Source organism: Ranitomeya variabilis, chromosome 4 (genome assembly GCF_051348905.1).
Source record: "Ranitomeya variabilis isolate aRanVar5 chromosome 4, aRanVar5.hap1, whole genome shotgun sequence".
NCBI lineage: Eukaryota > Metazoa > Chordata > Amphibia > Anura > Dendrobatidae > Ranitomeya > Ranitomeya variabilis.
Window position 1 is genome coordinate 125,019,556 of NC_135235.1, and position 21,533 is coordinate 125,041,088.

Sequence of the window (21,533 nt, forward strand, 5' to 3'; positions counted from 1 at the left end):
ACCCTAAGGAGGCCAGCAATGTTAAAGTAGTGGACAACCTCTTTCAATTTCAATGATTAATTTGTTTCAAGTGCCAAAATGATGACCCGCCCCTAGAGTTGCCTGGCAGTACACGCGCATGCTTGGCTCAACTGAGGGAGCCTGTGTATGTAACAATTCTGGGGAAATAACTGATGGCCAAATGAGCATTTGGACACCAACTGTAGGGTGTGTATGCCCTTACAGGAAGATGCACTCCTGTGCTTATCATGTTCTTCTTACTTCTATGCACTGATGTCAGAGTAGGGCAGGAAGGGGAGGACTTGGCCGCAAAGGCGGGAACAGCACTGAGACTGACCACAGTGTGGAGGTAAGGCAGTTTATATTGACCCCTTCCATTAAAAAAAATTATTCCACACAACACAAAGCTGTAAAATATATAAAATATCCTTTATTTTAAGTTATTGACACAAATATAAATGTCACTTGCTTGTACAACATATTTGTGCATTAGTTCCAAATCAAAAAATAAATTTGTTACTATCCTGTACATACACAATTTAAATGACAAAGAACAACCATATCAAATTCATATTTCAATACATTGATGATCCTTTATCAGAAAATGGGGTAAGTCACAACGTGGTATTAAAACATTCTGATCATAAAAGAACCCATTTCTTCATTCAAGAATTGCTGCGCACAAAGATAATAGAATACCCACTGCAGAAGTTTCCCTGGGCTTTGGGAAACCCGTCTTCTTTCTCCTGTACTCTATCTATTCAAGTATGTTATTCTTGTAGTATAGATCTTTATATTTGACTTTGAGATGTCAGCGATTTTGTGTAAAACTATTTTTATGACTGAAAAGGGTAAAAGCAGTAAATGTGACTGTCTAAATGCCAAGGATGCTATTTACATTTTTTATTTAATTTAAAATTTAAAGCGACAACCCCTGTCCATATGTCCTATTTAGGCATATCGATGTCATGGAGGAATCCTGTGATCAAGGGAAGTGGCTGGATGACAGCGGTTCTATTATGAAAGGGGTTATCTTTAATGAGATTACACCATTAGGCCAGTTTCTGAGTAATGAAAGGCCACAGGTCTCATGTCCTGATCTCAACAGGCTTATTTATGCATATGAGACTGTTTGGTTCCAGTTAGAGGACCATCGGCCAGTCTGGACATTGAGGTCCATTCTTAGAACGTGAAAGTCAAATATGTACAACTGGACTAAAAGTTTAGTCTCTTAAACATAGGCACCATTTAGTATCTAACAATAAAATAAATACTCTTAAAATTAACATATTTAATTAGCAGCACGTTATACAAAGCTGTAATAAATTAGTGCCATCCTTAAGTCTACAGAGCACACCTTCAAAAACCAAAGGAAAAGACGACATTAGCAGATATCATTTCTCACCATACTGAGTGTACATAAAAAAAAATGTGCTAGACAAGCCAAAAAAAATGTCACGTATAGATGAGGACATTTATTGCATATAGTTTTTCTCCAATGCAGTGACGTAACGTGCAAAGGTTGCAGTTGCGCATGAATTCTGGTGCGTGAGAGGGTACAAAAGCTATAATAATTCATGCATTAGTACCATACAGGGACTGTGATTGCGCTTCATATCGGCACATGGATCTCTATTAGGCTATGTGCACACGTTCCGGATTTTTCGTTACATTAAGCATCCCATCAATTTAATTAATTCCGCAATTTTTGTGCCCATGCCGTGTTTTTTTCCAGAAAAAACCTCCGGAACCTCTGGAATAAAACGTGAAAAATTCGCAAAACAGACTCGTTTAAAACGCAATAAAAACGTGAAAAATATGCATGCGGATTTCCTGAGAAAGTAGTCTGGATTTACTCAGGAAAATTCTGCAAACTTTCCTGAACGTGTGCACATAGCCTTACTATACTCATGAATACACTTTGCTTATGAATACTAGAAAGCTTGTGAAGCCTAGGAGATGGGACTCGGTGAATACATGGCACCATGGACCAAGATTTTCACATTATTCTTCTATTTCCAATTATTGTATAACAGCGCCATTGCTACAACCTCCAAAACATTTACATGGCCATCATGACTGTTATCTCTATTCAATACAGTGCTTAAACTGATAAGTAATAGCGGTATTAGACAGTAACGGCAAAAGTACAAGAGGTGGACAAAAATGTATCATAACAAATATTTGATAGAATTTGTATAAGATGGCTGCTCGTTTGTTACCTACTAGAGTAATACTGCACAAGTCATGGCCTACTGCATGATGCCAGGCAGCTCTGTCATTGATGTAATGCCGGAATTGGTACAGTGGATATGAGCTTTAAGGCTCTTTTCCCATTACAGTCAATGGGCTTCATTGAGAACCACTGGTGTCTGGCATATGAGGCTTCTGACATCGCCATTAATTTGGTCATACTACTCCTATAACAGAGCAGAATAACAGAATTAAGAGGCAGATGTGAACAGAACCCAAGGTATAAAACTAATGGACACAGTTATGTCAAAGCTTGAATTTGTATGAAAGAGTAACAGGGCTCACACAAAAGTACTAGAAAGTATGGAAACAAACTAGGTATATTAGTCGGTGCCGCAGTTCTAACACATCGGGACACCTTTCATTGGCTAAAATCAAATTTCATAATATTAATGGTGTTGAGTCATCTGCATGTTACAGGGTTGGAATTCTCCCATCGGTAATGACCCTAGCTGCGATCTCCCATCATTGTCGGCGGTGATCGGCCCTTTCGACAATAGGAGATCGCAGCCAGCGTCATTAGCGGTGGGACATAACTGAAGGTATCATGTGATGCGCCTTCTGGTTAATTGCACTTACTATCCCACTATCCACTATCCAAAACCTTGGTCAGAAAAACAATTGATCATAATTTTAAAATTTATGCTAGGAGTACCGTGTAATAAAATCTCATTAGCTAAAACTTCAAGCATGGTACGTATATACAATAACCCTTATGTAATTTTGTAAATGTTTTATTTCAACGTGTACCAGTTCAACAAATTGGGCAGGTCTTTTTTGGTAAGTTTTAGTTAAAATTCTATCCTATGAGAGCCTCATTAGAATGAGAAATAATGATTGGATCTTCTCTGTGTGAAATCGCACCCGAAAATAATGAAGATAAGTATAAATAGTTTCCATGAGCTATATATCTCTAGGCACCTGATGAAGGCTTATATAGTTGAAACGCCTTGTGCAATTTAAAAAAAAAAAAAAAAAATGCATGTTTTAATTTGGCCCACTTGTATGCGGACATTCTTTTTGCACCCTGAGTGCTGGATAAAAAATATAGAAAAACCCTTATATGGTTTCTGGATGTCTATACCTGATCCCTCCTACATATGGAAGCTCCTCCAGATCTCCATTTTCTGCAAAAGCATACATTGTGCATGTGCACGGCTCCTTTCCCTCACTGCACTGATCTTCTGAAGGGTGGTGTAGCTGCCGAGAGGTGCACTGCGCATGATCGGAAGTCTTCACTTCTCTTGTTCTTCACAGGGGCGTGCTAGCATGCTAACAAGCTCATGATTTAGCATGATGCTTACTATCCATTACATCTGATCATTGTTTAGTCAACATAAAAGATGCAACCAATGACAAAAATGAAAATTATTATTTGTCATGGGCAGTGATTTGAGAATGAATGTTTTTATGAATGACTTTTCTGAAGAATATCACCCTTTACAAGTTCCTTAAGAAACCTTAACATGTATGAATACTTACAGTATATATGAGGAAAGTGCTGGACTTGTATCTGCAGGTTGTGTAGCGGGAAATACTATAAAGCTGCATTGATTGCTGCTGGAATAATTGTCAGGTCCAGGTTGATTACCGTATATGTGCTCAGGTCTGGTATGAGCATGTCTGTAGATATCTAGCACTGCAAATTAAATTGATGCATCTCCATAGAAAATACTTAAGAGAATCGGTCATCAGGATTTTACACCCCAAATGATTGATGTATATAAAGCCGCTATAATGCTGAGTAAATCTTTCTAATTGTTTTTTATAATTAGGCCTGCAATGATGACAAGGGGGCATCATCAATGTCTAGAGCAGTGCTCCCCAACTCCGGTCCTCAAGAGCCACCAACAGGTCACGTATTCAGGATTTCCTTAGTATTGCACTGGTGATGTAATTCTTGCCTTTCTAGGTAATGCAATTATCACCTGGGCAATACTAAGGAAATCCTGAAAACTTGACCTGTTGGTGGCTCTTGAAGACCAGAGTTGGGGAATATTGGTCTAGAGGAAAGACAGTTTAATCATAGTCACAGAAGGTGATTCCTTACTGTAAGAGCAGTGAGCTGATGGATTCTTTACTGTAAGAGCAGTGAGACTATTGAACTCTCTGAAACATGATGTTAAAATGGTTGAGTTACTAAAAAAGGAGGGCCTGGATGCCTTTCTTAAAAGATATAATATTATAGGTTATGGCTACTACATTTCGGGATGGTACAATTAAGGAATTTTCCCCTAGTATTGGACAATTAGCATCTGCTTCTTGGGGTTTTTGCTTTTCTTATGTTAGGCTCTAGGTTGAACTCGATGGACTTCAGCCTTAAAAACTATGAAACTATGAATAAGTGCAGTGGACAGGCCTTGCCCATACAGCTCTCCTGCCTTTCTCCCTATTCCATTGCCTGCCTCCAGGTCACCATGTTGCAGTGACCCATGAGTCAGAAACAGGAGGTGGTCAGCAGATAGGGGAAAGGGAGACGGCAGACGAGCCCACTGCACTTGCTACTCATTACCATATCATTTCAACTATGGATTTCTCTAGAACAGCAAAACTGATTTCTACAAGTACGGTAAGGATTTACTCAGCATTAAAACACCTTCATATACATGCCATTACTTTGGGATATAAAATCCTGATGACAGGTTCCCTTTAAGCTAAGAGTAATATTGGCAATAGACATATGACAAATGTTGTGTATAACATCACTCATGTATATTAATATAATATGTAATCCCTAGTCACATTTTACATTAGGAAATGTTGGGTGGTAAAAATGACTTGAATTCGGGTTAATCGCCCTTACTTTTTGTTGGGGTTTTCATGTAAGATTTATAAAAGAAGCTACAGAAAAGGATGAGATAACTTGTGTACATCATAGTAGACCAGAAAATGTTCTCGATGGTACTTGAACATGTCCCGCCCTGCATCCACTTATACACCAGGACATTGACGAAAGTGCCCATGAACATTTGCAAGATCTGGGTGATTGTGATGAACATGGCACATGGACGTGGCACTTGAATTCCTGCAGCACGTAGGGTGTAATAAGAGTACATGAAGGCATGAACAGTGAAATTCATGGTCATGAACCACCCTCCCCCCGCTACCATATCCTTATATGTGAACCATGTGTAGAGCAGCACTGTGATGTGATGGTACCAGTGAAGGAAGATTAGCTTTTGCTTGCGCAGAACAATGAACAAAGTGTCACCTGTAAAGAAAGACAGAAAAGCTCTTTAGTATCTATCCTTAGCATGAAGTATATTATTATACATTCACATTGCATTCCAGCTACCATGCCTGCGGAGCAGACTGTATAATAGTAGCATGTAATGTAGTAGTGGACATGTCTTATATCTGCTGATGGTCACATTCTTGCTCAGATCCAGAGTTATAGTGGAGGTATCACCTGATAATTATATCCCATTTTCTACTGAACTGGTTAGACCATAATTGCTTGAACGTTAATACCAGACAGGTGAAATAAATACCATTTATAATCTCACTAGATGGTGGCCCGATTCTAACGCATCGGGTATTCTAGAATATGTATGTCCACGTAGTATATTGCCCAGCCACGTAGTGTATTGCCCAGCCACGTAGTATATTGCCCAGTGACGTAGTATATTGCCCAGCCACGTAGTATATTGCCTAGCCACGTTGTATATTGCCCAGCCACGTAGTGTATTGCCCAGCCACGTAGTATATTGCCCAGTGACGTAGTATATTGCCCAGCCACGTAGTATATTGCTCAGTGACGTAGTATATTGCCCAGCCACGTAGTATATTGCCCAGTGACGTAGTATATTGCCCAGCCACGAAGTATATTGCCCAGCCACGTAGTATATTGCCCAGTGACGTAGTATATTGCCCAGCCACGTAGTATATTGCCCAGTGACGTAGTATATTGCCCAGCCACGTAGTATATTGCCCAGCGACGTAGTATATTGCCCAGAGACTTAGTATACTGCCCAGTTACGTTGTATATTGCCCAGTGACGTAGTATATTGCCCAGTGACGTAGTATATTGCCCAGTGACGTAGTATACAGCACAGAGCCACGTAGTATATTGCACAGTGACGTAGTATACAGCACAGAGCCACGTAGTATATTGGGCAGTCACATAGTATATTGCCCAGCTACGTAGTATATTGCCCAGCAACGTTTGTCACAGGTTACAAAAAAAATATACTCATTTTCCGTTGTAGTTCTGTCGCCTGTGAGGGGTGCAGGCGGCAGCTTCCGGTCCCAGGGTGTGATGACGTCGCGGTCACGTGACCGTGACATCATGGCAGGTCCTTCTCACGCAGGCGCGCAGGACTTCTGATGACGTCGCGGTCACATGACCATGACGTCACGGCAGGTCCTTCTCGCGCAGGCGCGCAGGACTTCTGATGACGTCGCGGTCACATGACCGTGATGTCATGGCAGGTCCTTCTCCCAGACCATCCTTGCCACCGGAACGTGCCTCTTGCATGGACCGGTCACCGGAGCATCGCGAGGAGCGGGAAAGGCGGCGGAAGGTGAGTATATAATGATTTTTTTTTTTTATTATTATTTTCAACATTAGATGTTTTTACTATTGACGCTGCATAGGCTGCGTCAAAAGTAAAAACTTGGTCACACAGGGTTAATAGCGGCGGTAACGGAGTGAGTTACCCGCGGCATAACGCGGTTCGTTACCGCTGGCATTAACCCTGTGTGAGCCGTGACTGCGGGGAGTATGGAGCGGGCGCCGGACACTGACTGCAGGGGAGTAGGGAGGGACTAATCAGACCGTGGCCGTCGCTGATTGGTCGCAGCAGCCATGACAGGCAGCTGGCGCGACCAATCAGCGACGTGGGATTTCCGTGACGGAAGTTGCCGACAGAAAGACAGACAGAAAGATGGAAGTACCCCTTAGACAATTACATATATAGATGACAACTTGTTCCTGACAAGAGGTGTGATGTATTAGGAAGCAAGCGAATGATGCCGCCGGATCTGTTTTTTCCCCATAGACTTGTATTAGCGATGAATTGTTCCAGATGGCCACACGTTTCATCCGTCGTTCGCCAGATCCGGCAAAAATTGTTGATCCGGCGGCGGGAAAAAAGTACAAAGTTATGTTTTTTTGTCTCCGGCAAAAAACCGAACAGCGTTGGATCCGGCGGGATCCTGCCTTTGCTACAATGGAACCCTATGGCGCCGGATCCGTCAAATGACGGAATCCGGAGACAGATTCCGTTTTTTTAAACTGAGCATGCTCCAATTTTTTGTGATCCAATTAGCTGGATCAGCTAGTCGGATCCATTGAAAAAACGGATCCATCGCATCAGTTTTTCACAATCTGCGATGGATCCGTTTTTTTCAACATTCGACGGATTGTGCCTGACGGTAAAAAATTGATGTGTGAAAGCAGCCTAAACCACTGGATCAGAATATATTCAAAACGTCTCTGGGTAGTTAACAGTATGCACAAGTGGAAAAAAGGGAATCCAGCTCCAAGAGATAAAATCACTTAACTTTAATAGTATTCATTTAAAATAGAAATAGGCTATAAGACATACAAAAAAACGGATATACCGGAAGGAGAGTGCCTATATAAACTGTACGCGTTTCGAACACACAAGTGCTCTGATTCTCAGTAAACTGAGACTAAGAGCACCTGTGTGTTCGAAACGCGTACAGTTTACACAGGCACTCTCCTTCTGGTATATCCAGTTTTTGTATGACTTATAGCCTATTTCTATTTTAACGCCTTAACCGCCAAGGGTGGTTTGCATGTTAATGACCGGGCCAATTTTTATTATTCTGACTACTGTCCTTTTATGATGTTATAACTCAAGAACGCTTGCATGGATCCCCGTGATTCTGACCTTGTTTTTTCGTGACATATTGTGCTTCATGTTAGTGGTAAAATTTCATTGACACTGCTTGCATTTATTTGTGAAAAAAATGGAAATTTGGCGAAAATTTTGAAAATTTCGCAATTTTCAAACTTTGAATTTTCATGCCCTTAAATCGCAGAGATATATCACACAAAATACTTAATAAGTAACATTTCCCACACGTCTATTTTACATCAGCACAATTTTGGAACCCAAACTTTTTTTTGTTAGGGAGTTATAAGGGTTAAAATTTGACCAGCAATTTCTCATTTTAACAACATCATCTTTTTTTTAGGAACCACATCACATTTGAAGTCACTTTGAGGGGTCTATATGATAGAAAATGCCCAAGTGTGACCCCATTCTAAAAACTGCACCCCTCACAGTGCTCAAAATCACATTCAAGAAGTTTATTAACCCTTCAGGTGTATCACAGGAATTTTTGGAATGTTTAAAAAAAAATGAACATTTAACTTTTTTCACAAAAAATTTACCTCAGATCCAATTTGCTTTATTTTACCAAGAGTATCAGAAGAAGTCGGACACGAAAAGTTGTTGTACAATTTGTACTGAGTACACAGATATCCCATATGTAGGGGCGAACCTTTGTTTGGGCGCATGGCAGAGCTCGGAAGGGAAGGACCGCCGTTTGACTTTCCAATGCCAAATTGGCTGGAAGAGCCCCTGATGTGCCTAAACAGTAGATACCCCCACAAGTGACACCATTTTGGAAAGAAGACCCCCTAAGGAACTTATCTAGATGTGTGGTGAGCACTTTGACCCACCAAGTGCTTCACAGAAGTTTATAATGTAGAGCCGTAAAAATAAAAAATCATATTTTTTCACAAAAATGATATTTTTGCCCCCAATTTTCTATTTTCCCAAGGGTAACAGGAGAAATTGGACACAAGTTGTTGTGCAATTTGTCCTGAGTACACTTATACCCCATATGTGGGGGTAAACCACTGTTTGGGTGCATGGCAGAGCTCGGAAGGGAAGGAGCACTGTTTGACTTTTCAATGCAAAATTGGAATTAAGATAGGATGCCATGTCGCGTTTGGAGAGCCCCTGATGTGCCTAAACAGTGGAAACCCCCCACAATTGACACCATTTTGAAAAGTAGACCCCCTAAGGAACTTATCTAGATGTGTTGTGAGAACTTTGAACCCCCAAGTGTTTCACTACAGTTTATAAAGTAGAGCCGTGAAAATCAAAAATCTTTTTTTTCCACAAAAATTATGTTTTAGCCCCCAGTTTTGTATTTTCCCAAGGGTAACAGGAGAAATTGGACCCCAAAAGTTGTTGTCCAATTTGTCCTGAGTACGCTGATACCCCATATGTTGGGGTAAAACCCTGTTTGGGTGTATGGGAAAGCTCGGAAGGGAAGGAGCACTGTTTAACTTTTTCAACGCAGAATTGGCTGGAATTGAGATCGGACGCCATGTCGCATTTGGAGAGCCCCTGATGTGCCTAAACAGTGGAAACCCCCCAATTCTAACTCCAACCTTAACCCCAACACACCCCTAACCCTAATCCCAACCATAACCCTAACCACACCCCTAACCCTGACCCACCCCTAACCCTAATCCAACCCTAATCCCAACCATAAATGTAATCCAAACCCTAACCCTAACTTTAACCAAAACCCTAACCCTAAATTTAGCCCCAACCCTAACCCTAACTTTAGCCCTTACCCTAATGGGAAAACAGAAATAAATACATTTTTTTTATTTTATTATTTTTCCCTAACGAAGGCGGTGATAAAGGGGGGTTTGATTTACTATTTATAGCGGGGTTTTATAGCGGGTTTTTATGTTTGGCAGCTGTCACACACTAAAAGATGCTTTTTATTGCAAAAAATAGTTTTTGCATTCCCACATTTTGAGAGCTATAATTTTTCCATTATTTGGTCCAGAGTCATGTGAGGTCTTGTTTATTGTGGGACAAGTTGACGTTTTTATTAGAACCATTTTTGGGCACATTACATTTTTTGATCGCTTTTTATTCTGATTTTTGTTAGGCAGAATGAACAAAAACCAGCAATTCATTTATACTGAGGGCTATAACTTATTTTTTCACTGATGACGCTGTATGATGGCTCATTTTTTGCGGGACAAGATGACGTTTTTAGCAGTGCCATGTTTATTTAAATCCGTCTTTTTGATCGCGTGTTATTCCACTTTTTGTTCAGTAGTATGATGATAAAGCATTGTTTTTTGCCTCGTTTTTTTTTGTTTGTTTTTACGATGTTCATTGAAGGGGTTAACTAGTGGGACAGTTTTATAGGTCGGGTCGTTACGGACGCGGCGATACTAAATATGTGTACTTTTATTTTTATTATTTTATTTACATAAAGAAATGTATTTATTGGAACAATTTTTTTTTTTTTTTTTACACATGTTAAGTCCCAGGGTGGGACATCATTGTATAGTGTCAGATCGCGATCTGACACTTTGCTAAGCACTGTGTCAGATCAGCGATCTCACAGGCAGTGCAGGAGGCTTGCCGGCGCCTGCTCTCAGCAGGCGCTTGCAAGCCACCTCCCTGCAGGACCCGGAAGGACCCCCATGGCCATCTTGGATCCAGGGCCTGCAGGGAGGAGGACAGAGGAGACGCTTGGAACCACATGATAACATCGCGTTGTTCCGAGGGTCTCAGTGAAGCACGCAGGGAGCCCCCTCCCTGCGCGATGCTTCCCTATGCCACTGGAACGCTGCGATCATGTTTGATTGCAGTGTTTCGGGGATTAAAATGCCGGGAACGGTCCGTGACCACTCTTGGCACATAGTGCCGGATGTCAGCTGTAATAACACAGGTCTGCGACTAAAAAGCTGTTTGATTATTTTAATCTAATTTCCATGTATTTTGGTGTGCTGAAAACGAAAAAAATATTGAAAAAAATCCTGGACGTCAGGATTTGCCACAAAATGCTAAATTCTCTTCAAATTTAGTATATTTTTCTCAATTTTTGATTGATGAAGCAATTCGTAAAATCACTTCCAAAAGATGGAGAATGCTTCAAATTCTTGGTCACCAAGTTTCCAGGCCTCTCGGAGGCAAAATTGAAGGAAGGTGTGTTCGTCGGACCAGACATTAGAAGGCTTATGGCTGATCAAGAGTTTATCAATACTATGACGCATCCTCAACAAGAAGGGTGGTTTGCATTGAAATAGGTCGTAGAGAAATTTTTAAGCAATAACAAAGACCCTGACTACAAAAAAATCATCGGACGAATGCTGAAAGCATTTCAAAGCTTGAAATGCTTTAGGTTGCCTGATGAGTGCATTTCCTCCATTCCCACCTTGACAACTTTCCTGAAAATTTGGGAGCTGTGAGTGAAGAGCAAGGTGAACGATTCCACCAGGACATTAAAGAGATGGAAAGAAGATACCAGGGAAGATGGAGCATTACAATGATGGCAGACTACTGTTGGACGCTTCAGAGAGACATTCCAGATGCTACTCACAAGCGTAAATGTACCATGAGAAGCCTCACAGGGAAGAAGAATCGATTTTAGTGTGTGTTAGTGAGCTCATTGCAGCTAAAAAATGATATTCATGAAACATTTGTAATAAAAAATTAATTTTATGAGTTTATTTTAATTTATTTTGAGGTATTGTCTTATTTAACATAGTTACTTAAATTGTCAGAAAATGTGATGTCCTATGACAAAACGGAGGTCATTTTCAGGTTCAGTGCACTTGAAAACATAAAGATTACGTGGAATAACCAAAACAGCTCTTGAAAAATCTTTTTTTGCAGACCTGTGTAATTATTATTATTTATATTCACAGGTCAACAAAAAAAATTTCTTTTTCTGGTGTCCAAAATATTTTAATGAATTTGGGGTATTTTTGGGGTGCTGATTCTGAATATGTCATCAGTTTTGCCAGATTGGCTCAAGTTTTTGAGATTTTTGGTATCTTATTTATAGCACTTGTTGGTAAATGCGACGCATCATCTCATTAATTTCTTTGGATTAGTACTTGAACTGAGCAGTTCTCAATATAGTTTTGTGTTAATTAGTGTTCTAAAAGTTTGTTCATAGCTTGATTTTTGCACTAACTTTATGTTGTTGTCTGTTTTCCAGTGAAAAGCATGAACTCATCAAGAAGAAGTTGTCTCAACGATCCAGACTCATTCTGTTACATTTGTGGTGAATACACACTGCCAAAACATAGAAGAAACATAACAGACTTCGTAAAAAAAAGTGTATTTTGCCTATTTTGGGGTTATGCTTGGGGACCAAGACAAGTTTTGGGCACCACACATAGTGTGCAAAGCATGTATCGAATTATTACGAAAATGGAGCAAAGGACAAAGAAAAAGCTTCAAATTTGGTGTTCCAATGGTGTGGAGAGAGCCAAAAAATCATCATGATGACTGTTATTTCTGTGCAGTGCAAGTGCAAGGATTCAATAAGCATAAGAAACGAAAATGGGAGTAACATGGAATCTGCAAGAAGGCCTGTCCCTCATTGTGAAGATGTGCCTGTACCTGTGTTTACCATAAATAACAGTCATCATGATGATTTTTTGGCTCTCTCCACACCATTGGAACACCAAATTTGAAGCTTTTTCTTTGTCCTTTGCTCCATTTTCGTAATAATTCGATACATGCTTTGCACACTATGTGTGGTGCCCAAAACTTGTCTTGGTCCCCAAGCATAACCCCAAAATAGGCAAAATACACTTTTTTTTACGAAGTCTGTTATGTTTCTTCTATGTTTTGGCAGTGTGTATTCACCACAAATGTAACAGAATGAGTCTGGATCGTTAAGACAACTTCTTCTTGATGAGTTCATGCTTTTCACTGTAAAACAGACAACAACATAAAGTTAGTGCAAAAATCAAGCTATGAACAAACTTTTAGAACACTAATTAACACAAAACTATATTGAGAACTGCTCAGTTCAAGTACTAATCCAAAGAAATTAATGAGATGATGCGTCGCATTTACCAACAAGTGGTATAAATAAGATACCAAAAATCTCAAAAACTTGAGCCAATCTGGCAAAACTGATGACATATTCAGAATCAGCACCCCAAAAATACCCTAAATTCGATGAAATATCTTTGGCACCAAAAATGCTGTTGACCAGTGTTATTATTATAGTGCCATTTATTCCATGGTGCTTTACATGTAAGGAGGGGTATACATAATAAAATCAGGTACAATAATCTTGAACAATACAAGTCACAACTGGTACAGGAGGAGAGAGGACCCTGCCCGCGAGGGCTCACAGTAATCAGCTGACACCCAGGCGCGATCATCCGCGCTCCCCTCGTGAGCACGGCTGATCGCCTATGACGTACTATCCCGTCCATGGAAAATTAAATCCCAGGTCACCTCGACAGGGTAGTATGTCAGATGGCAGAAAGGGGTTAAATGAATACTATTAAAGTTAAGTGATTTTATTTCTTGGAGCTGGATTCCCTTTTTTCTATATGTGCATCTCTAGGCGTCTGGCAGAGACGCGAATCCGTGCTCAAGATTTCCTGGACTCATAAGGAAATTCATCTAAAGGGTGAGCTGAATATACCTTTTTTTCTGTAGTTACCAGCATGCAGTGGTTAGTAGCTACTAAACGTTGAAAAAAGAAGATAGTCATCGCTGCCCAAAGGTTATTGATGCATGTGGAGAGCTAACGCCAGCTGGAAATGTCTGATCCCACAGAAGGGCCACTATAGCACAAATGACTGAAAAAGGTGACTGTGATATAGAAGTGTTAAAGCACACAATGCATCGCAGTTTGCAGCTTATGGTGCTCTGGAGTCACGGACTGGTCTGGTTGTCTTCGCTGATTCCTGTCTATCACCAAAGAGCCAACAGTGGGCATCTGGACATCTGAACTTGACCATGGAACAGCGGTGATCCAATAAATCACATTCTTTTTACATAATGAGCATGGAGTGACACGTGTATGTACAGTGCCCTGACAGGGAATGCTTAGTTTTTCATACATAAATATATTGCCTTGAAAATTTTCAGATTTATATTTTTTAGTAATTAGAAAACCATGTATCATTTCCTTTACACTTCACAAAGATGTGCTGCTTTGTGTTGGTATGTCACACAAAAGCTCAATAAAATACATTTAAGTTTATGAGTGTAATGTGAAAAAATGTGGAAAAGTTTACAGGGTATGAATACTTTTTCTAAGCACCTTAGATTAGCTGAGAAAGACACCAAGATTCACTATGGAAAAATGATGAGCCATTGTAGGGCAATGCACTGTTGGGAAATCTTGGGTACTGGCATCCACGTGATTTTTGTACAATAGTTTTTTTGCACAAGGACCATCCTTTTCAAATTAAATTGGTATATTGTTTACAAATGTGTAATGACTGAAACACTCTGTCTCTCCCAATTCAATACATTTAAATATACATCAAAACCACTGTTTGCTAATCACTAACGTAGGTCAGAATTGCTTAAAGCGTTGTTCTTAAAAAAATCTAATTATTCCCTATGAAACAGAGCCCCATCCTGAATGAAGTAGAGGTGCATATGTGCGGCCTCAGCACCATTCTTTATCTATGGGACTGCCAGAAAATGTAGGGCCCTGTACTAGGCAGTCCAATAGACAATGAATGTAGCGTAGGCTGTGCATGTGCACCTCTGTTCTGAAAATGGTTGCAGAGCCTGGTTACTGGGCTCAAAAGTCCAGATCTCAGAATCTCTGGAGTTCCCAATGGTCGGACAAACAGCAATCAGAAACTAAAATTTGATTTTTGAGACTAACCTTTTAAGGATTTTCTATAATATAGCTGGATCACAATTAGGTACAAGGAAGTGTCTTTAAAAGTTTACTGCCATTACTCTACAGAAAGATGGGAGAGGTAACAAAAGTTTCTTTAATACAAACAAATGTTCCTTCTTTCCCACTACACCCTAGCCTAGATCAATGACAGTTTTGATAAGAAGTGCTCTTGAAAGACTGGTTCTTCTGCATTGCTAAAAAACTGGTTTCTGATGATGCAGCAGTTTGCTTCATGAGGCATCAAATGATATAACACCTCCCATCTTCATTACAAAGTGAGAGTCTTTGTGACATCAGAGCAGCGTAATCTCTTCCAAAGCTCCTACCTATAGTCAGGGTGGTGGTGTTGTGGCTACTATTAATATGACAGCTTTTTCCTCCACATTTGATGCCTATCTAAGGTAGGAATGTGCCTGATATGACTTGCAAACCCGCATTGTACATAGCCTCTTACTAAGCTAAGGAAATTCTGTATGGTTCATCAGAGTTCAGCCAGCATGGGCTTTAACCTCAGACATACTACCTTTACCAACAGCAAGTATCTTCAGAATGATTTGGAGAATTAAAAGAATGTCTGATGGAGTGAAAGAGTTCATTCTGATGCGGATATATGATATGAAACCCATTGACTTACCAAGCTCGGGAACTTTACTGAGGACGAAGGCATACGCCCAAAACTTGGTAACAGGTCCATTATAAAATCCACGGTCACAAATCGAGTGTTTGAAACCATTATCGAGGAGTAAGTGAAACATGTACCAGCCAGTGCGGATCGCCCCAATGATACTGAAAATACAATATAAATAGCCACAGTTACATCTACTATTCATCCTTGTTCACTTACAAGGCTACGTTCCCACCATGAGCTTTTGGTGCCTTTTTGGAGTTGCCGAATTTCTACACCTATTATTTCAATTAGGTTACTTGCGTTTTTTATTGCGTTTTTCTGTGCGTTGTTTAACATGCGTTTTTGACTCTGCCTTTTTGTCTTTTGTTAGTGTGTCATGTTTTAAATAAAGATGCTTTGTTTTTGATACTTCCTGTTATTTGGCTTTGACAAAACTTTATTGCCATATTTAGGTGCAGACAACAGGCGTTTTTTGGCTGCAGAATTCCTGCACCTAATGCAAGTCTATGGGGAAATTCCGCACAGAAAACTCTACATACCCGCAAGAGAACTTGACATGTTGGGGATTTGAAACACAAACCGTAGGTAAGATTAGTTAAAAAGAAGCACAGTGGCCTGAGATTTCTCTCAATCCCATTGACTTTGATGGAACTGTAAAGGTACCTTCACACTAAGCGACGCTACAGCGATACAGACAACGATGCCGATCCCTGCAGCGTCACTGTTTGGTCGCTGGAGAGCTGTCACACAGACAGCTCTCCAGCGACCAACGATGCCGAGGTCCCCGGGTAACCAGGGTAAACATCGGGTTACTAAGCGCAGGGCCGCGCTTAGTAACCCGATGTTTAACCTGGTTACCAGTGTAAATGTAAAAAAAAAAAACAGTACATACTCACCTTTGCGTCCCCCGGCGTCCGCTTCCTGCACTGACTGTGAGCGCCGGCCCTAACAGCAGAGCAGTGACGTCACCGCTGTGCTGTGCTTTCACTTTACGGCCGGCGCTCAGTCAGTGCAGGAAGCGGACGCCGGGGGACGCGAAGGTGAGTATGTACTGTTTGTTTTTTTACATTTTACACTGGTAACCAGGGTAAACATCGGGTTACTAAGCGCGGCCCTGCGCTTAGTAACCCGATATTTACCCTAGTTACCACTGTAAAATATCGCTGGTATCGTTGCTTTTGCTGTCAAACACAACGATACACGGCGATCTGACGACCAAATAAAGTTCTGAACTTTAACCAACGACCAGCGATATCACAGCAGGATCCTGATCGCTGCTGCCTGTCACACTCAACGATATCGCTAGCCAGGATGCTGCAATGTCACGGATCGCTAGCGATATCGTTTAGTGTGAAGGTACCTTAAGACGCTGGGTTTTTGACACAGCAAAAATGTGCAGCTTCAAAAACGCAGCAAAAGTTCATCCTGGGAACGTAGCCTAACGATTGCTTACATTTTTCAGGATCTCAGCTTGCTGTGATTCCGCACAAACCAATATTGTTCAGTTTCAGAAGATAAAAAATGTGGTCCATGTAGTGGGCACAAAGATCCTTGTCCCATTACAAGACATAGAAGCTCTAATATTTCAGTGAACCTGTGTGTCCATTGCATGGTTAAAGTACATCCACTGCAGGTAACAAATCACATTAGTTTGCAGAAATAATTTTAGGTTGTTCATATATTGTTGCACTGGTGAAAATATATTTTTTCAAGCATCTTAACATATTTGTGGAATAAAATAGCTGATGTCATTATCTCATGATCATTACATCATACTGTACAAAGGTGATACTAATTGTGAGAAGTTAACAGTACTTACAGCTCTGGCAAAAATTAAGAGACCACCACATCAAAACCCCATCATGAGGAGCCCAATCTCCAGACCTGAACCCCACTGGAAACCTCTGGAATGTAATCAATAGGATGATGGATAGTCACAAGCCCTCAAAGAAGAACTGGTTAAATTTTTGTGCCAGAAGCAGTGTGAAAGACTGGTGGAAAGCATGCCAAGACGCACGAAAGCTGTGATTAAAAATCATGGTTATTCCACAAAATATTGATTTCTGAACTCTTCCTGAGTCAAAACATTAGTATTGTTGTTTCTAAATGATTATGAACTTGTTTTCTTTGCGGTTATTTGAGGTCTGAAAGCACTGTTTTTTTTTAAATTTTGACCATTTTTCTTTGTCTGAAAAAAATACTAAATTTATTGCTTGGAAATTCGGAGACATGCTTTGAAAAGTTTATAGAATAAAAGAACAATTTACATTATACTCAAAAATATACCTATAAAGAAAAGAATCAGACAAACTGAACATTTTGCAGTGGTCTCTTAATTTTTGCCAGAGCTGTATATCTGAGATGTCATTGCAACAAAAGACTTCACCATCAATGTTGCAAACAACATATGTTGTACTGTAGGATGGAGAACACCACTAAATTATTTACTTGTGTCTTATCTAAGAGCAATATAGTAAAACAATGACTTTAATCACTATGCAGAACAAGGCTCTCAAACAACATAAGCATTTTTGGGGAATGATTTGAAGCAGATTGTGCAGGCATCTACTGTACCTCTATCTGCATTTAGATTTCTACCGAACCTTTCTCTCAGATTCAAATTCTGATTAAGATTAGATGGGTCCCAAAAATGTGACATGACACAAAAATTGCAGCATGCTCCATTGGACTCTAAATATAGAGAGGTAGTTTCCGCTATAGTCATTGAATATGTTCATACTGTACATATGACACCTAACTGAGATTATACAGCACTGCATGAAGACTTTGCAGCTCACTACAAACTTCTACATAAAACTTTTGTGAATATTTCATAAATATGCCAGCCAGCCAAAATCACACATGGTCAAAATTGTTGGTACCCCTCGTTTAATGACAGAAAAACCCACAATGGTGACAGAAATAACTTGAATCTGACAAAAGTAATAATAAATAAAAGATCTATGAAAATGAACAAATGAAAGTCAGCCATTGCTTTTCAACCATTCTTCTACAGAATAAAAAAAAATAAAACTCATGAAATAGGCCTGGACAGAAATGATGGTACCCTTAACTTAATATTTTGTTGCACAACCTTTTGAGGCAATCACTGCAATCAAACGATTCCTGTGACTGTCAATGAGACTTCGGCACCTCTCGACAGGTATTGTGGCCCACTCCTCAAGAGCAAACTGCTCCAGTTGTCTCGTGTTTGAAAGTTGCCTTTTCCAGACGGCATGTTTCAGCTCTTTCCAAAGATGCTCAATAGGATTTAGGTCAGGGCTCATAGAAGGCCACTTCAGAATAGTCCAATGTTTTCTTCTTAGCCATTCTTGGGTGTTTTTAGCTGTGTGTTTTGGGTTATTATCCTATTGCAAGACCCATGACTTGTGACTGAGACCAAGCTTTCTGACACTGGGCAGCACATTTCTCTCTAGAATCCCATGAGGCTATGTGCACACGCTGCGGATTTTGCTGCGGATCTGCAGCTGTTTTCCATGCGTTGTACAGTACAATGTAAACATATGGAAAACAAAATCCGCACTGCACATGTTGCGGAATAAAACGCGCGGAAATGCAGCAGTGTCAATTCTTTGTGTGGATTCCGCAGCAGTTTACACCTGCTCCTCAATAGGAACCACACAAACACCACTGTAAATTTGTGGTAAATCCGCGGGTAATCCGCAGTGCGCTTTACCTGCGGATTTTGCAAAAACAGTGTGAAAAAGCCGCACATCAATCCGCAACGTGTGCACATAACCTGATAGTCTTGAGATTTCATTGTACTCTGCACAGATTCTAGACACCCTGTGCCAGATGCAGCAAAGCAGCCCCAGAACTTTACAGAGCCTCCTCCAATTTTCACAATAAGGAAAGTGTTCTTTTCTTGTTATGCTTCATTTTTCCATCTGTGAACATAGAGCTGATGTGCCTTGCCAAAAAGTTCCATTTTTGTCTCATCTGTCCATAGGACATTCTCCCAGAAGCTTTGTGGCTTGTCAATATGTAGTTTGGCAAATTCCAGTCTGGCTTTTTTATTATTTTTTTTCAACAATGGTGTCCTCCTTGGTCGTCTCCCATGAAGCATGAAGTCCACTTTGGCTCATACAACGACGGATGGTGCGATCTGACACTGATGTTCCTTGAGCTTGAAGTTCACCGTTAATCTGTTTAGAAGCTTTTCTGGGCTCTTTTGTTACCATTCGTATTATCCGTCTCCTTGATTTGTGATCAATTTAACTCCTGCGGCCACGTCCAGGGAGGTTGGCTACAGTCCCATGGAGCTTAAATTTTTGAATAATATGTGCAATTGTAGTCACAGGAATATCAAACTGCTTGGTGATGGTCTTATAACTTTTACCTTTAACTTGTTTGTCTATAATTTTCTTTCTAATCTCCTGAGACAACTCTTTCTTTCGCTTCCTCTGGTCCATGTTGAGTGTGATACACACCATGTCACCAAACGGCACAGTGAGTATCTGTAGCCCTCTATACAGGCCCACTCACTGATTCCAAGATTGTAGACACCTGAGATGCTAGTTAGTGAACACACTTTTGATTTAACATGTCCCTTTTGTCACGTTATTTTCAAGGGTACCATCATTTCTGTCCATGCATATTTCATGACTTTTAATTTTTTTTTAATTCTGTGAAAGCATGGTTGAAAAGCAATGTCTGACTTTCATTTGCTCATTTTCATAGATCTTTTATTTATTATTACTTTTGTCAGATTCAAGTTATTTCTGTGACCATCGTGGGTTTTTCTGTCATTAAACGAGGGGTACCAACAATTTTGACCACGTGTGTAGGTGTTATTATTTTTCAAAAGGGAAACATAGGGATAGAGAAGGGATTGTCCAAGAAGTAGTCAACAAACCCTTTTAAATTGTAATACTGTAAGTAATCATGAACAATAATATTTAAAAATACCTTACCTGAATATTGCAAGACTGAGGGACCAGAGGACCAAAGGCCTCCGCAGTTCAAACCTTTTTCTTTCTTTCATGACACGCTGGCCTCCAAATATCAGAGCGGCATAGAGAAGTGACAAAAAGAAGGCCTTACTCCTGCAATGAGAAGAAGCATAGATCTAACAGTCAAAGCAAAAATTAGAATTAAATAAAATTCAAACACCCAGAGCAGCAGAAAAATAATCTGGACTAGATAGAAAATGTAATAGTAAACCAGAGTATATTCAACACGATCTGCAGCAGAACAAATTGGATTGAAGGTTTGTTTTAAACCTGAAGCAAACTGTTAGACTGGATTCACATGTCCAACTGTACGGAGATGGACAAATGGAAGATTTCCACAGTTAATGTATTACAGGGTGTCTGAAAATAAGAGAAAGTGGAAAGAATTGCACCATTAGGAACTGTATAACAAAGCGCATGGTTCCTGAGGGGAAGAGACTGGAGGAGACACCAGGTAAAGTGATAGCGAAGTTAGCAATTATAAAAAGCCCAGGAGGTCAGTGAAGGGGAGGCGTTGGAAGTTGGAACTTGAACCAGTTCAGCGAAGTTGGCTTATTACCATTACAAGTGACCAGACCTGAGTGAAGGATTGAGTAACCAGAACCAAGTGGAAAACCTAGTGACCATACCCAAATGAAGAATTGAGTAATCATAGCCAAGTGGAGAACCAAGTGACCAGACCGAAACCAGAAATGAGAGAAGAGCCATGCGACCAAGACCAGAGCCAATTGAACGATTCCAGAACCAAGTGAGCTGGACCGGAGCCAAGAGAAGCAAGCAGATCATGCTAAAGGGACACTCATGATATCCACAATGTGAGGTGCAGAAGTACGATACACAAGGTGACTTACATTTCAATTGCAAGAAATTTTATTGTGCTCTAACAATCTGCTAACCTTGTTCAATTTTGTATTCAAATCATTCAAATTGCTGTATTAGAGTAACAAATAGTCTTTGGTTAAGTTACCACTGTGTCCTCTGTTGTGTATCCGCTTTTTGGGCTCCCCTGGTGGTTGCTGGTGGTACTGGTGACTTGTTTGCACTTT

The 21,533-nt window shown here is 40.3% G+C and overlaps 1 protein-coding gene and 1 long non-coding RNA gene across 3 annotated transcripts in view; one reads left to right on the forward strand and one right to left on the reverse strand.

Annotated features, from left to right (window-relative positions):
* Nucleotides 1-410: 410 nt before the first annotated feature.
* LOC143770027 (very long chain fatty acid elongase 6-like) overlaps nucleotides 411-21,533 on the reverse strand; it is a 61,598-nt gene continuing 40,475 nt past the window's right edge. For both annotated transcript variants that reach the window (XM_077259206.1, XM_077259205.1), the window contains exons 2-4: nucleotides 20,449-20,580; nucleotides 15,521-15,672; nucleotides 411-5,464 (exon numbers count right to left, since the gene is read on the reverse strand). In XM_077259206.1, coding sequence (XP_077115321.1) covers nucleotides 5,043-5,464; nucleotides 15,521-15,672; nucleotides 20,449-20,580 — 706 coding nt within the window. In that variant the 3' untranslated portion in view covers nucleotides 411-5,042. The remainder of the gene's footprint in view (nucleotides 5,465-15,520; nucleotides 15,673-20,448; nucleotides 20,581-21,533) is intronic.
* On the forward strand, nucleotides 14,611-17,143 carry LOC143770028 (uncharacterized). Its single transcript, XR_013214524.1, has 3 exons — nucleotides 14,611-15,287; nucleotides 15,967-16,099; nucleotides 16,977-17,143. It is a non-coding gene; the product is annotated as an uncharacterized LOC143770028 (long non-coding RNA).